Source organism: Convolutriloba macropyga, chromosome 7 (assembly GCF_964194025.1).
Source record: "Convolutriloba macropyga chromosome 7, txConMacr16.3, whole genome shotgun sequence".
Classification (NCBI taxonomy): domain Eukaryota; kingdom Metazoa; phylum Xenacoelomorpha; order Acoela; family Convolutidae; genus Convolutriloba; species Convolutriloba macropyga.
This window is the reverse complement of record NC_134474.1, coordinates 15,840,342-15,857,113: the sequence shown is the minus strand read 5'-3', so window position 1 is coordinate 15,857,113 and position 16,772 is coordinate 15,840,342. Positions and strand designations below refer to the sequence as shown.

General features: G+C 35.4%; 1 protein-coding gene across 1 annotated transcript in view; it reads right to left on the bottom strand.

Annotated features, from left to right (window-relative positions):
- Nucleotides 1-14,631: 14,631 nt before the first annotated feature.
- Nucleotides 14,632-16,772, bottom strand: part of LOC142342120 (uncharacterized) — a 134,669-nt gene continuing 132,528 nt past the window's right edge. Inside the window, exons 2-3 of the mRNA XM_075393317.1 lie at nucleotides 15,122-15,341; nucleotides 14,632-14,823 (exon numbers count right to left, since the gene is read on the bottom strand). Of these exons, the coding sequence (XP_075249432.1) occupies nucleotides 14,654-14,823; nucleotides 15,122-15,341 (390 nt within the window). The 3' untranslated portion in view covers nucleotides 14,632-14,653. The remainder of the gene's footprint in view (nucleotides 14,824-15,121; nucleotides 15,342-16,772) is intronic.

The window sequence follows — 16,772 nt, the reverse complement described above, 5'->3', positions numbered from 1 at the left end:
GACGGAAGCGAATCTCGTAGATTTGAATCTCCTATTACTAGGAAACTCATCTAAAAGAAAATAATGAAAGAAATTTCTTTAATTGAGAAAAAATGAAGTAAGCAACATCAATGGGAAGAATTTTGACTAAACATTTGAAAACTGAACTAGTTTTTGGATTATCTGTATAATATCTAGGCTTTCATTTAATTTATGAGCTCAAATAAAAATGTCAACCAGAAAAACACAAAAATAAGAAGACACAAAAATAAGAGCAGTTCTAGTTTTAAGACACCTGTGAGTAAGACTGGAAACAGTTTACAAAATTTTTAAATGCAAAACAACGTTTTTCAATGGACAAGAAATAACAAATGGAAGGCTGTTTTTCAAAACACTGACAAAAACGCTCTCTAAATTAGTTTACGAATGATCAAAGAGCGAGCACAGTTTTATCATGAAGGAAACTTCATCGCGTTCACCATCTACTGCTTCATTATAACAAAAAACTTTATAAAGACTGTTGACTGGAACAACGTTCTCTTTTGAAGTTCGGCAAACTTTGAAGATATAACCGGTAACTGAACCAAAATCCTTCAAAGTTGCATGAATAAGAACATTTGCATAGACATCATTGTTGAAAGGTGGGTCAGAACATTTAATAAAGTATTGAATTTCTCCGAATACTTCTCTCTCGTTTTCCAGATAATACGCGTAACAGTTTCCTAATTTTGATCGCTTCAATGAAGTAGAGTCAAAATACGATTGTCTCACTATATGCCGATTGAGAATAAGGACAGTCGGGTATTGAGATCTAGCAAACTTTATCGCATCCGTTTCAGCAGTTTCTTTTGAAATGCAAGATATTTCCTCTTTTCCCGTTATATGATTAAACAATCCACCTAAGACATCATTATCTATCTGAACGTTTGCCAATCTATGACGCTGCAAGATACGTCTGCAAATAACTTGACATTCTGCGTTGGAGCCACTAAACAATTCAACCAATGAGCGATTAGCGGCTTCAAAACTCATAGCCGAAAACGTGTAAAGCGGCCCAAACCGCCTCACTTGGTCAGCTAAATGCGTGATACAGTGCACATTTATTCTTTCAATCTTTTCGTTACCGTTGTGAACAGACAGAATATCCTTGCAAAAGTTGTCTAGCATTTTTTCGGCCTCACTGACACAAGACGGACTGCTTGTTTCCAAGAGAAGCCTGATGCCAAAAACTAAGTTTAACAAATGAGAGAAGAGATTTTTGGGCAGTTGGTCCCGAAAAACAACAGGAGAGATGTAGAACATCCAGTTGAACAATTCGTTGGCTTTGAAAAGTACAAGCTCGTCTAGTGGCCGTATCTTTCTAGAATACGCTATCATTTCTCGAGGGCAGGCTAAGTTTTTGAGTATGTCTATCATGGCGGTCTTCTGATCAGCGTTCAAACTTTTGAAACAAAGTCGCAAAGTATCAGGAAAGACGCCAAGAAGGACACAATGCATGTAGTCAGTTGGTGCGCTCAGCGGCAATCCTTTCACCAAACAGCTAAAGGCACTTGGTCCCTTGACACCAACAACATTATTTAATTGTAGCAACGGCCAAGCTTTCCGCAAAATCCACAGAAATATCATTGAAAAGAGGCTCTCTGATTTCACCTTTCTGTTCGTACGGGTGATAGGAGTGTGTTCTGCCAATGGTTTTACCTTTTACGGTGCAGTAATGGCACCCGAAAAAGCCATTGAACGTGAACATGTTTAACACATGAGATTTAGCGCCCAAATCGGCGATCAGCAAATTCACTTCAAATTTTATGCTCAAGATTAGGTCACTGTTAAGCGGAAGTTGGACTGGACACAGTAGTTCTGCCCGTAAGTGAGGCACAACTAAACTCCAATCGGGGGTTCCAGAACCCACAAACAGTGCTGCTAGCGTAATATTTTTCCTTGCCATCCGCAAAATTGGCGGTGGGTCAGTAATCTGAACCCATACGGGCCAGTTCTGTTTTTTCATAGTTGACTTTTCAATGTTTACTCCGTCAGTAAAAATGTTTAAATTTATTAAGGCTGTATGAATCTGACTTACTTCAACTCTTGGGGCAGTTCGAAAATTCAAATCTGTCTCAGGTTTTAATTTACGTTGTTCGAAATAATTGAATATTTGATTTAAATTGCGACGAACAATATCCCGCAGCTGAAGACAAAAATTAAGCACGCAAATTGAGTAGTCAGAACATTCCTGTAAAAAACGAATGTTTTCAGCAAAATTCCTTTTGGTTTTTTGAAGATGCGAGTAGCCAGAGGGAAAGTGATTACCGTTCGGTAGAAATGATTACATTATGGAATGCATTGTGCTCGAACATTCGTCAGATAAATGATAACGGCTACAAAAAAGCGCTGTCAGATCCGTAGCTTCACTGACTTTAACTTTGCTCCCTGGAAACAGTTTTGTTTCTTCTTCATTGTCTGGTAAATCAGCAACTGTTACGTCACTCTGAGTTATCGAGGAAACTGGTGCATCAAAGCTTTCAGGATTGTTGAAAGGAAGGGGCGAAGAAAATCGAAGGTTAATGTTTGGAATGGTGTCATCAAGTGAACCGCAAGGACTGGTATCTGAACCTGACTCGTCGTCACAACCTTGTGCCGGGTAGCTATGATAACTTTCATCTTCTGAGAAAACTGAGCTACTTTCGTAATCAGAGGCCCAGGAAAGTATTTCTGTTGAATTAATTTGCGATGATCTGTTTAACATGTCAACAGAAGGAGAGCTATCAGAGCCATCAATTGGAAACTGTTCATAGTAGTTAATCTCCTCTACAAGCTCGCGTCCACCAATTCTCCTCTTTTTTGCAATTGGTTGATCAGGTAACGAAAAATTGGGGGAATCAAAAGTCTCATTGGTCTCTAAGTGTTCAGGGCGACTCAAATGATTGCTCTCTGTCATTTCGCCAATTACTTCTGAAGCCATTTCCTGAATTAAAATATCAACTAACAAATCTAGAACAACTGTGCAATCTGATTCAATATTTTGGAGTTGACAAGTCCGACATTGGCATTCGTTAAACTCGAAGAAATCAGGACCGTACTTAACGAGAACTTCATCTCCATGAAGAATTCGTTTTTTCACTTTCAGTTCTACAACTCCAGCACTGCTCGAAAAATCATATTCGCTATTCGGATTACAATCCGATTTAACGAAACGCATGGGGCCAAGAAGAAGAAGTTGTTCACCTGTACGCTCCGAAGACATTACGGACAGGTTTGTCACCACGCCTTCAGGAACAGCCCGAACAAATCCAATTGGTGTTCTTCTGAGGATCGTAGGTGGCTGCAGCGTCTTTTTACCTTTGTAAATCAATCTATAACCACCGAAACTATCGAAGGCAATCTTGAAGTCAGGCTGAAGATTGCAGTAGGCTTTGCAAACGGATTCATAAGCTTCAGCCCAAAGCGGCTCTCGTGCAACTTTTCTGTCAAAAATGCTGTCTCTCAAAGGAGTTACAGTTCGCATGGCTTCTCTATCATCTGATTCTACGAAACGTTTAACGAAAAAGTAATCGCATTGAGCAGGAATTGACCAGTCAATTTTCCTACTCAACATTTCTGAAGATTATTTTGTACGATTTTAGGTCAATTATGTTGCTCAAGTTGCAAAAACCAATCTTAAACAAAAAAATTTCTCAACAATTCAAAGTCACAAATTTAATTAAAACCTTCATAAAAAATTCATCAAACTATCAGTACTTTTTAGACGACATCAGTCTCTTGACTTCTTGAAATTTAATCTTTAATATCCCCAGTAACACATTCTTTATATCACGTCCAGCAACGTGACGAAGAAAATGCAACTGGCAACGTTAATTGCTACAGAAAAGAACGCTAAAAATTTGAAAATGAGACCTGACTTTTCAAGTAAGTTTGCGATTGAGTACACTGAAAATTCATCAAACTATCAGTACTTTTTAGACGACATCAGTCTCTAGACTTCTTGAAATTTAACTTCTAATATCCCCAAAATCACATTCTTTAAATCACGTCCAGCAACGTGACAAAGAAAATGCAACTGGCAACGTTAATTGCTACAGAGAAGAACGCTAAAAATTTGAAAATGAGACCTGACTTTTCAAGTAACTTTGCGATTGAGTACATTGAAAATTCATCAAACTATCAGTACTTTTTAGACGATATCAGTCCCTTGATTTCTTGAAATTTAATTTCTAATATCCCCAGTAACACATTCTTTAAATCACGTCCAGCAACGTGACAAAGAAAATGCAACTGGCAACATTAATTGCTACAAAAAAGAACGCTAAAAATTTGAAAATGAGACCTGACTTTTCAAGTAACTTTGCGATTGAGTATATTGAAAATTCATCAAACTATCAGTACTTTTTAGACGACATCAGTCTCTTGACTTCTTGAAATTTAATCTTTAATATCCCCAGTAACACATTCTTTAAATCACGTCCAGCAACGTGACAAAGAAAATGCAACTGGCAACATTAATTGCTACAAAAAAGAACGCTAAAAATTTGAAAATGAGACCTGACTTTTCAAGTAACTTTGCGATTGAGTATATTGAAAATTCATCAAACTATCAGTACTTTTTAGACGACATCAGTCTCTTGACTTCTTGAAATTTAATCTTTAATATCCCCAGTAACACATTCTTTAAATCACGTCCAGCAACGTGACGAAGAAAATGCAACTGGCAACGTTAATTGCTACAGAAAAAAACGCTAAAAATTTGAAAATGAGACCTGACTTTGCAAGTAACTTTGCGATTGAGTAAATTGAAAATTCATCAAACTATCAGTACTTTTTAGACGACATCAGTCTCTTGACTTCTTGAAATTTAATTTCTAATATCCCCAGTAACAATCTTTAAATCACGTCCAGCAACGTGAAAAAGAAAATGCAACTGGCAACGTTAATTGCTACAGAGAAGAACGCTAAAAATTTGAAAATGAGACCTGACTTTTCAAGTAACTTTGCGATTGAGTACATTGAAAATTCATCAAGATATCAGTACTTTTTAGACGACATCAGTCTCTTGACTTCTTGAAATTTAACTTCTAATATCCCCAGTAACAATCTTTAAATCACGTCCAGCAACGTGAAAAAGAAAATGCAACTGGCAACGTTAATTGCTACAGAAAAGAACGCTAAAAATTTGAAAATGAGACCTGACTTTTCAAGTAACTTTGCGATTGAGTACATTGAAAACTCAAACTATCAGTACTTTTTAGACGACATCAGTCTCCTGACTTCTTGAAATTTAACTTCTAATATCCCCAAAATCACATTCTTTAAATCACGTCCAGCAACGTGACAAAGAAAATGCAACCGGCAACGTTAATTGCTACAGAGAAGAACGCTAAAAATTTGAAAATGAGACCTGACTTTTCAAGTAACTTTGCGATTGAGTACATTGAAAATTCATCAAACTATCAGTACTTTTTAGACGATATCAGTCTCTTGATTTCTTGAAATTTAATTTCTAATATCCCCAGTAACACATTCTTTAAATCACGTCCAGCAACGTGACAAAGAAAATGCAACTGGCAACATTAATTGCTACAAAAAAGAACGCTAAAAATTTGAAAATGAGACCTGACTTTTCAAGTAACTTTGCGATTGAGTATATTGAAAATTCATCAAACTATCAGTACTTTTTAGACGACATCAGTCTCTTGACTTCTTGAAATTTAATCTTTAATATCCCCAGTAACACATTCTTTAAATCACGTCCAGCAACGTGACAAAGAAAATGCAACTGGCAACGTTAATTGCTACAGAAAAGAACGCTAAAAATTTGAAAATGAGACCTGACTTTGCAAGTAACTTTGCGATTGAGTAAATTGAAAATTCATCAAACTATCAGTACTTTTTAGACGACATCAGTCTCTTGACTTCTTGAAATTTAATTTTTAATATCCCCAATAACATTCTTTAAATCACGTCCAGCAACGTGACAAAGAAAATGCAACTGGCAACGTTAATTGCTACAAGGAAGAACGCTAAAAATTTGAAAATGAGACCTGACTTTTCAAGTAACTTTGCGATTGAGTACATTGAAAATTCATCAAACTATCAGTACTTTTTAGACGACATCAGTCTCTTGACTTCTTGAAATTTAATTTCTAATATCCCCAGTAACAATCTTTAAATCACGTCCAGCAACGTGAAAAAGAAAATGCAACTGGCAACGTTAATTGCTACAGAAAAGAACGCTAAAAATTTGAAAATGAGACCTGACTTTTCAAGTAACTTTGCGATTGAGTACATTGAAAACTCAAACAAACTATCAGTACTTTTTAGAAGACATCAGTCTCCTGACTTCTTGAAATTTAATCTTTAATATCCCCAGTAACACATTCTTTAAATCACGTCCAGCAACGTGACAAAGAAAATGCAACTGGCAACGTTAATTGCTACAGAAAAGAACGCTAAAAATTTGAAAATGAGACCTGACCTTGCAAGTAACTTTGCGATTGAGTAAATTGAAAATTCATCCAACTAGCAGTACTTTTTAGACGACATCAGTCTCTTGACTTCTTGAATTTTAATTTCTAATATCCCCAGTAACATTCTTTAAATCACGTCCAGCAACGTGACAAAGAAAATGCAACTGGCAACGCTAATTGCTACAGAAAAGAACGCTAAAAATTTGAAAATGAGACCTGACTTTTCAAGTAACTTTGCGATTGAGTACATTCAAAATTCATCAAACTATCATTACTTTTTAGACGACATCAGTCTTTTGACTTCTTGAAATTTAATCTTTAATATCCCCAGTAACACATTCTTTAAATCACGCCCAGCAACGTGACAAAGAAAATGCAACTGGCAACGTTAATTGCTACAGAAAAAAACGCAAAAAATTTCAAAATGAGACCTGACTTTGCAAGTAACTTTGCGATTGAGTAAATTGAAAATTCATCAAACTATCAGTACTTTTTAGACGACATCAGTCTCTTGACTTCTTGAATTTTAATTTCTAATATCCCCAGTAACATTCTTTAAATCACGTCCAGCAACGTGACAAAAAAAATGCAACTGGCAACGTTAATTGCTACAGAGAAGAACGCTAAAAATTTGAAAATGAGACCTGACTTTTCAAGTAAGTTTGCGATTGAGTACACTGAAAATTCATCAAACTATCAGTACTTTTTAGACGACATCAGTCTCTAGACTTCTTGAAATTTAACTTCTAATATCCCCAAAATCACATTCTTTAAATCACGTCCAGCAACGTGACAAAGAAAATGCAACTGGCAACGTTAATTGCTACAAAAAAGAACGCTAAAAATTTGAAAATGAGACCTGACTTTTCAAGTAAATTTGCGATTGAGTACATTGAAAACTCATCAAACTTTCAGTACTTTTTAGACGACATCAGTCTCTTGACTTCTTGAAATTTAATCTTTAATATCCCCAGTAACACATTCTTTAAATCACGTCCAGCAACGTGACAAAGCAAATGCAACTGGCAACGTTAATTGCTACAGAGAAGAACGCTAAAATTTTGAAAATGAGACCTGACTTTTCAAGTAACTTTGCAATTGAGTACATTGAAAATTCATCAAACTATCAGTACTTTTTAGACGACATCTGTCTCTTGACTTCTTGAAATTTATTTTTTATATCCCCAGTAACATTCTTTAAATCACGTCCAGCAACGTGACAAAGAAAATGCAACTGGCAACGTTAATTGCTACAAAAAAGAACGCTAAAAATTTGAAAATGAGACCTGACTTTTCAAGTAACTTTGCGATTGAGTACATTGAAAACTCATCAAACTTTCAGTACTTTTTAGACGACATCAGTCTCTTGACTTCTTGAAATTTAATTTTTAGTATCCCCAGTAACACATTCTTTAAATCACGTCCAGCAACGTGACAAAGAAAATGCAACTGGCAACGTTAATTGCTACAGAGAAGAACGCTAAAAAATTGAAAATGAGACCTGATTTTTCAAGTAACTTTGCGATTGAGTAAATTGAAAGTTCATCAAACTATCAGTAATTTTTAGACGGCATCAGTCTTTTGACTTCTTGAAATTTAATCTTTAATATCCCCAGTAACACATTCTTTAAATCACGTCCAGCAACGTGACAAAAAAAATGCAACTGGCAACGTTAATTGCTACAGAAAAGAACGCTTAAAATTTGAAAATGAGACCTGACTTTTCAAGTAACTTTGCGATTGAGCACATTGAAAATTCATCAAACTATCAGTACTTTTTAGACGACATCAGTCTTTTGACTTCTTGAAATTTAATCTTTAATATCCCCAGTAACACATTCTTTAAATCACGTCCAGCAACGTGACAAAGAAAATGCAACTGGCAACGTTAATTGCTACAGAGAAGAACGCTAAAAATTTGAAAATGAGACCTGACTTTTCAAGTAACTTTGCGATTGCGTACATTGAAAATTCATCAAACTATCAGTACTTTTTAGACGACATCAGTCTCTTGACTTCTTGAAATTTATTTTCTAATATCCCCAGTAACACATTCTTTAAATCACGTCCAGCAACGTGACAAAGAAAATGCAACTGGCAACGTTAATTGCTACAGAGAAGAACGCTAAAAATTTGAAAATGAGACCTGACTTTTCAAGTAATTTTGCGATTGAGTAAATTGAAAATTCATCAAACTATTAGTACTTTTTAGACGACATCAGTCTTTTGTCTTCTTGAAATTTAATCTTTAATATCCCCAGTAACACATTCTTTAAATCACGTCCAGCAACGAGACAAAGAAAATGCAACTGGCAACGTTAATTGCTACAGAGAAGAACGCTAAAAATTTGAAAATGAGACCTGACTTTTCAAGTAACTTTGCGATTGAGTAAATTGAAAGTTCATCAAACTATCAGTAATTTTTTGACGACATCAGTCTTTTGACTTCTTGAAATTTAATCTTTAATATCCCCAGTAACACATTCTTTAAATCACGTCCAGCAACGTGACAAAAAAATGCAACTGGCAACGTTAATTGCTACAGAAAAGAACGCTTAAAATTTGAAAATGAGACCTGACTTTTCAAGTAACTTTGCGATTGAGCACATTGAAAATTCATCAAACTATCAGTACTTTTTAGACGACATCAGTCTTTTGACTTCTTGAAATTTAATCTTTAATATCCCCAGTAACACATTCTTTAAATCACGTCCAGCAACGTGACAAAGAAAATGCAACTGGCAACGTTAATTGCTACAGAGAAGAACGCTAAAAATTTGAAAATGAGACCTGACTTTTCAAGTAACTTTGCGATTGAGTACATTGAAAATTCATCAAACTATCAGTACTTTTTAGACGACATCAGTCTCTTGACTTCTTGAAATTTATTTTCTAATATCCCCAGTAACACATTCTTTAAATCACGTCCAGCAACGTGACAAAGAAAATGCAACTGGCAACGTTGATTGCTACAGAGAAGAACGCTAAAAATTTGAAAATGAGACCTGACTTTTCAAGTAATTTTGCGATTGAGTAAATTGAAAATTCATCAAACTATTAGTACTTTTTAGACGACATCAGTCTTTTGACTTCTTGAAATTTAATCTTTAATATCCCCAGTAACACATTCTTTAAATCACGTCCAGCAACGTGACAAAGAAAATGCAACTGGCAACGTTAATTGCTACAGAAAAGAACGCTTAAAATTTGAAAATGAGACCTCACTTTTCAAGTAACTTTGCGATTGAGCACATTGAAAATTCATCAAACTATCAGTACTTTTTAGACGACATCAGTCTTTTGACTTCTTGAAATTTAATCTTTAATATCCCCAGTAACACATTCTTTAAATCACGTCCAGCAACGTGACAAAGAAAATGCAACTGGCAACGTTAATTGCTACAGAGAAGAACGCTAAAAATTTGAAAATAAGACCTGACTTTTCAAGTAACTTCGCGATTGAGTAAATTGAAAATTCATCAAACTATCAGTACTTTTTAGACGACATCAGTCTTTTGACTTCTTGATATTTAATCTTTAATATCCCCAGTAACACATTCTTTAAATCACGTCCAGCAACGTGACAAAGAAAATGCAACTGGCAACGTTATTTCCTACAGAAAAGAACGCTTAAAACTTGAAAATGAGACATGACTTTTCAAGTAACTTTGCGATTGAGCACATTGAAAATTCATCAAACTATCAGTACTTTTTAGACGACATCAGTCTTTTGACTTCTTGAAATTTAATCTTTAATATCCCCAGTAACACATTCTTCAAATCACGTCCAGCAACGTGACAAAGAAAATGCAACTGGCAACGTTAATTGCTACAGAGAAGAACGCTAAAAATTTGAAAATGAGACCTGACTTTTCAAGTAACTTTGCGATTGAGTACATTGAAAACTCATCAAACTATCAGTACTTTTTAGACGACATCAGTCTCTTGACTTCTTGAAATTTAATCTTTAATATCCCCAGTAACACATTCTTTAAATCACGTCCAGCAACGTGGCAAAGAAAATGCAACTGGCAACGTTAATTGCTACAGAGAAGAACGCTAAAAATTTGAAAATGAGACCTGACTTTTCAAGTAACTTTGCGATTGAGCACATTGAAAATTCATCAAACTATCAGTACTTTTTAGACGACATCAGTCTCTTGACTTCTTGAAATTTAATCTTTAATATCCCCAGTAACACATTCTTTAAATCACGTCCAGCAACGTGACAAAGAAAATGCAACTGGCAACGTTAATTGCTACAGAAAAGAACGCTAAAAATTTGAAAATGAGACCTGACTTTTCAAGTAACTTTGCGATTGAGTACATTGAAAACTCATCAAACTTTCAGTACTTTTTAGACGACATCAGTCTCTTGACTTCTTGAAAATTAATCTTTAATATCCCCAGTAACACATTCTTTAAATCACGTCCAGCAACGTGACAAAGAAAATGCAACTGGCAACGTTAATTGCTACAGAAAAGAACGCTAAAAATTTGAAAATGAGACCTGACTTTTCAAGTAACTTTGCGATTGAGTACATTGAAAACTCATCAAACTATCAGTACTTTTTAGACGACATCAGTCTCTTGACTTCTTGAAATTTAATCTTTAATATCCCCAGTAACACATTCTTTAAATCACGTCCAGCAACGTGACAAAGAAAATGCAACTGGCAACGTTAATTGCTACAGAGAAGAACGCTAAAAATTTGAAAATGAGACCTGACTTTTCAAGTAACTTTGCGATTGAGCACATTGAAAATTCATCAAACTATCAGTACTTTTTAGACGACATCAGTCTCTTGACTTCTTGAAATTTAATCTTTAATATCCCCAGTAACACATTCTTTAAATCACGTCCAGCAACGTGACAAAGAAAATGCAACTGGCAACGTTAATTGCTACAGAAAAGAACGCTAAAAATTTGAAAATGAGACCTGACTTTTCAAGTAACTTTGCGATTGAGTACATTGAAAACTCATCAAACTTTCAGTACTTTTTAGACGACATCAGTCTCTTGACTTCTTGAAATTTAATCTTTAATATCCCCAGTAACACATTCTTTAAATCACGTCCAGCAACGTGACAAAGAAAATGCAACTGGCAACGTTAATTGTTACAGAAAAGAACGCTAAAAATTTGAAAATGAGACCTGACTTTTCAAGTAACTTTGCGATTGAGTACATTGAAAACTCATCAAACTTTCAGTACTTTTTAGACGACATCAGTCTCTTGACTTCTTGAAATTTAATCTTTAATATCCCCAGTAACACATTCTTTAAATCACTTCCAGCAACGTGACAAAGAAAATGCAACTGGCAACGTTAATTGCTACAGAAAAGAACGCTAAAAATTTGAAAATGAGACCTGACTTTTCAAGTAACTTTGCGATTGAGTACATTGAAAACTCATCAAACTTTCAGTACTTTTTAGACGACATCAGTCTCTTGACTTCTTGAAATTTAATCTTTAATATCCCCAGTAACACATTCTTTAAATCACGTCCAGCAACGTGACAAAGAAAATGCAACTGGCAACGTTAATTGCTACAGAAAAGAACGCTAAAAATTTGAAAATGAGACCTGACTTTTCAAGTAACTTTGCGATTGAGTACATTGAAAACTCATCAAACTTTCAGTACTTTTTAGACGACATCAGTCTCTTGACTTCTTGAAATTTAATCTTTAATATCCCCAGTAACACATTCTTTAAATCACGTCCAGCAACGTGACAAAGAAAATGCAACTGGCAACGTTAATTGCTACAGAAAAGAACGCTAAAAATTTGAAAATGAGACCTGACTTTTCAAGTAACTTTGCGATTGAGTACATTGAAAACTCATCAAACTTTCAGTACTTTTTAGACGACATCAGTCTCTTGACTTCTTGAAATTTAATCTTTAATATCCCCAGTAACACATTCTTTAAATCACGTCCAGCAACGTGACAAAGAAAATGCAACTGGCAACGTTAATTGCTACAGAAAAGAACGCTAAAAATTTGAAAATGAGACCTGACTTTTCAAGTAACTTTGCGATTGAGTACATTGAAAACTCATCAAACTTTCAGTACTTTTTAGACGACATCAGTCTCTTGACTTCTTGAAATTTAATCTTTAGTATCCCCAGTAACACATTCTTTAAATCACGTCCAGCAACGTGACAAAGAAAATGCAACTGGCAACGTTAATTGCTACAGAAAAGAACGCTAAAACTTTGCAAATGAGACATGAATTTTCAAGTAACTGTGCCATTGAGTACATTGAAAAAAATTTCATCAAAAGTATCAGTACTTTTTAGACCAAATCTATCTCTTGAAAATTAGTCATTAACATATCGAGAGAAATTTAATTCAAAGAGCAAACTTCGATGAATCTAACTGAGGTTGCTCTATCAAAAGTAAACAATAACAAGAATGAACAACTTCTTGAAATTTAATCTTTAATATCCCCAGTAACACATTCTTTAAATCACGTCCAGTAACGTGACAAAGAAAATGCAACTGGCAACGTTATTTCCTACAGAAAAGAACGCTTAAAATTTGAAAATGAGACATGACTTTTCAAGTAACTTTGCGATTGAGCACATTGAAAATTCATCAAACTATCAGTACTTTTTAGACGACATCAGTCTTTTGACTTCTTGAAATTTAATCTTTAATATCCCCAGTAACACATTCTTTAAATCACGTCCAGCAACGTGACAAAGAAAATGCAACTGGCAACGTTAATTGCTACAGAGAAGAACGCTAAAAATTTGAAAATGAGACCTGACTTTTCAAGTAACTTTGCGATTGAGTACATTGAAAACTCATCAAACTATCAGTACTTTTTAGACGACATCAGTCTCTTGACTTCTTGAAATTTAATCTTTAATATCCCCAGTAACACATTCTTTAAATCACGTCCAGCAACGTGACAAAGAAAATGCAACTGTCAACGTTAATTGCTACAGAGAAGAACGCTAAAAATTTGAAAATGAGACCTGACTTTTCAAGTAACTTTGCGATTGAGCACATTGAAAATTCATCAAACTATCAGTACTTTTTAGACGACATCAGTCTCTTGACTTCTTGAAATTTAATCTTTAATATCCCCAGTAACACATTCTTTAAATCACGTCCAGCAACGTGACAAAGAAAATGCAACTGGCAACATTAATTGCTACAGAAAAGAACGCTAAAAATTTGAAAATGAGACCTGACTTTTCAAGTAACTTTGCGATTGAGTACATTGAAAACTCATCAAACTTTCAGTACTTTTTAGACGACATCAGTCTCTTGACTTCTTGAAATTTAATCTTTAGTATCCCCAGTAACACATTCTTTAAATCACGTCCAGCAACGTGACAAAGAAAATGCAACTGGCAACGTTAATTGCTACAGAAAAGAACGCTAAAAATTTGAAAATGAGACCTGACTTTTCAAGTAACTTTGCGATTGAGTACATTGAAAACTCATCAAACTTTCAGTACTTTTTAGACGACATCAGTCTCTTGACTTCTTGAAATTTAATCTTTAGTATCCCCAGTAACACATTCTTTAAATCACGTCCAGCAACGTGACAAAGAAAATGCAACTGGCAACGTTAATTGCTACAGAAAAGAACGCTAAAACTTTGCAAATGAGACATGAATTTTCAAGTAACTGTGCCATTGAGTACATTGAAAAAAATTTCATCAAAAGTATCAGTACTTTTTAGACCAAATCTATCTCTTGAAAATTAGTCATTAACATATCGAGAGAAATTTAATTCAAAGAGCAAACTTCGATGAATCTAACTGAGGTTGCTCTATCAAAAGTAAACAATAACAAGAATGAACAACATTATTACGTCCCAAAACAAGATATTTTCAAAGCAATAACTTCAGTAATATTTATACTGTTCTGGAAAGAAGTCGCGTCCAGTAACGCGAACGACAACTATTATCATCAAACATTAAATCAGATAATTAAGCAACATTATATCAAAAACTATCTTGCGCTCAGAAGTTTGAAAGATTTCTAATTTCAGTAAGAAAAACATTAACAGCAAACAGCAAAATTTGCCACAAACTAATTTTTAAGCAGGGGAACATAACTTTTGACAAACTATGAAAACAGCTTGATATATTTTTTAAATAATAGCAGAACAAGACAGAAAAGCTTTTTTAAAGATCCTTTTGGTTTCTCAAAAGTTCACTCTCAAGTTCGGTTGATGCAACCAATTAGTTGCGGCTATTGGACGTTCTCCTGGTTAGAGATTTTTAGATCACTTTCAAGCACATCACCACTCTCATTGCTTCTCCTTTCATTTGACTTCAGCTCGTTTCCCCTATTGTTCACTGAGATTTTTGCCAGCTCATACATATGCACCCAGTTAGACTCGTATTTGAGACGAAAGAGTTCTAAAAAAATGTCAATGGAATTTTCTACTTTTGAAAGATGGGCAACTTAACCCAATGTTTATCTATAAGAACTAAGTATCAACCAGGCCGTTATGCTTGTATTGCCTGGGAGCATTCAGAAACTAAAATAAGTAATTTAAGAAATAACTGCCACCTAATTACAGAAAAAATTGGCCTAACAAAATTGGGAAATAATTAAGGTTCTTCATTCATTTCTGAGATAGCGAGTAAGTTGTAATACCTTTGAATGTTTCCTTTCGAGTAGGACTAAAATCGGTTTGAGGTTTCATGTTCTTACCAGACTTCTCTTTTGGTGAGAGCATATGATTTTTGAGTTCGTCATGAGTCCACAGTTTCTTTGATGCCCTCCTTCCAAGTACCTGCGCTGTCCCGCCATCTACGAGAGCTAGGTCGTAGCCGTGGTTTGGTCCCTTGGGAATTGGCAAAGTTGGTGCATCTCCTTCCGTAAACCGCTTGGCTGTTGGCAGGAAGACACCCAACTTTGATATTTCTGCCGTCTGTAAAAAACGAAGCTCAAAAAACTTAAAAACGAGGCTCAAAAAACTTAGCAAGGGCTAGAGAACAGAAGTACGATTTTAGTGTTGATATTTTCAAGCGAGGACAGTTTTCAAGTTCTACAAAGAATTTCATACCAGCTGTTTGACAGATTTTCTGAATCACCAGGGGTTGATGAAATTGCCGTGTGCGAGTTTTGTCTACCAGCAGCCGGTTGGGAAGACGGTCCAGGAGCCTTTTAAAAAGTGTACGGTACACCTATTTCTACTACCAATTCTAACTGAGGACAACATTTATTTCTACTACGACTACTACAACTACAACTACAACTATTCCTACGACTATTACGACAGCTACAAATTTTACTACCAACAAAATTTTAACGTCGCTTCTGATTACGCTTGATTTTTTGGAATCTGAAGACGTCCTCTAACGTCATCAACATTAATCCAGATGAAAACGTCCTGCAACGTTTTCAAAATTAATCCCAGTAAAACGTTCTCGGACTATATAATAAAAAACTACGCTTAGAAATTAAAAATTGAGCTTAAAAAATTGACACACCTGACTGGCCGATGTTAAGCTAACGTGAAGTGGCTGTTCCGCATTTTCTTGATCGTCATCTAGTTCCCTCAAGGTTTGACCAACTTCTTCCGGGTTCAATGCAATGCAATCCTCGTTTGGGTTGTCAGGAAAGTGCGTGAAACCGGGACGATCACAAAATCGTTGCGTCAGGGGACTTCGCGTCAGTGGACTTTGCGTCAGGGGACTTTGCGTCAGGGGCTTTGCATCAGTGGACTTTGCGTCAGGGGACTTTCAAGCACACTATCAGACGGTTGGCTGCCAGATGGAACCATTTCAAGCTTCTTCTTACTTTTAAGCCCCTGCTTAATTCTAATTATTATTTGATTTGCATTCTCATGCAAAGTTAAATCTGCGTCATCGATATTAAGAATAGGAGCAAAGTTCTCATCACCAAATGAAGCTTTTATCTGCATGCTGACATCAAGTGCGTGCTTTTCAACCACTGTTTTGTGCCCTTTCATGAGAACAGTTGCCTCCCAAATCAAACATTTCGTTGACGTATCCTTCTCAGTCAGTTTCATGCGGACCCGATCGTTCACCTGACGACAAATTGTTTTCAAAAACAGAGAAAAATTTAAAACTTATATTGACTAAAAATATTGACTAACTTTCACATCCGGTCGATCGACCACGTCCATTAAAATTCCCCCATGCAGAGACCAAACAACCGAGCACGTTTGGTTGTCAAATAAAAGAAGCCAGAAACAATTCTCCAGTTGTTTTCTGGTGATGGTCAATGCTTCTGGTCTTGCCTGCCGGTCGCCCAAACCAAGACCTTTATTAACTCTTTGAAATTTGCCCCAAATAAAAGAAATGACAAAAAAAAGTTGGAAAAACTTTTTGAAAAA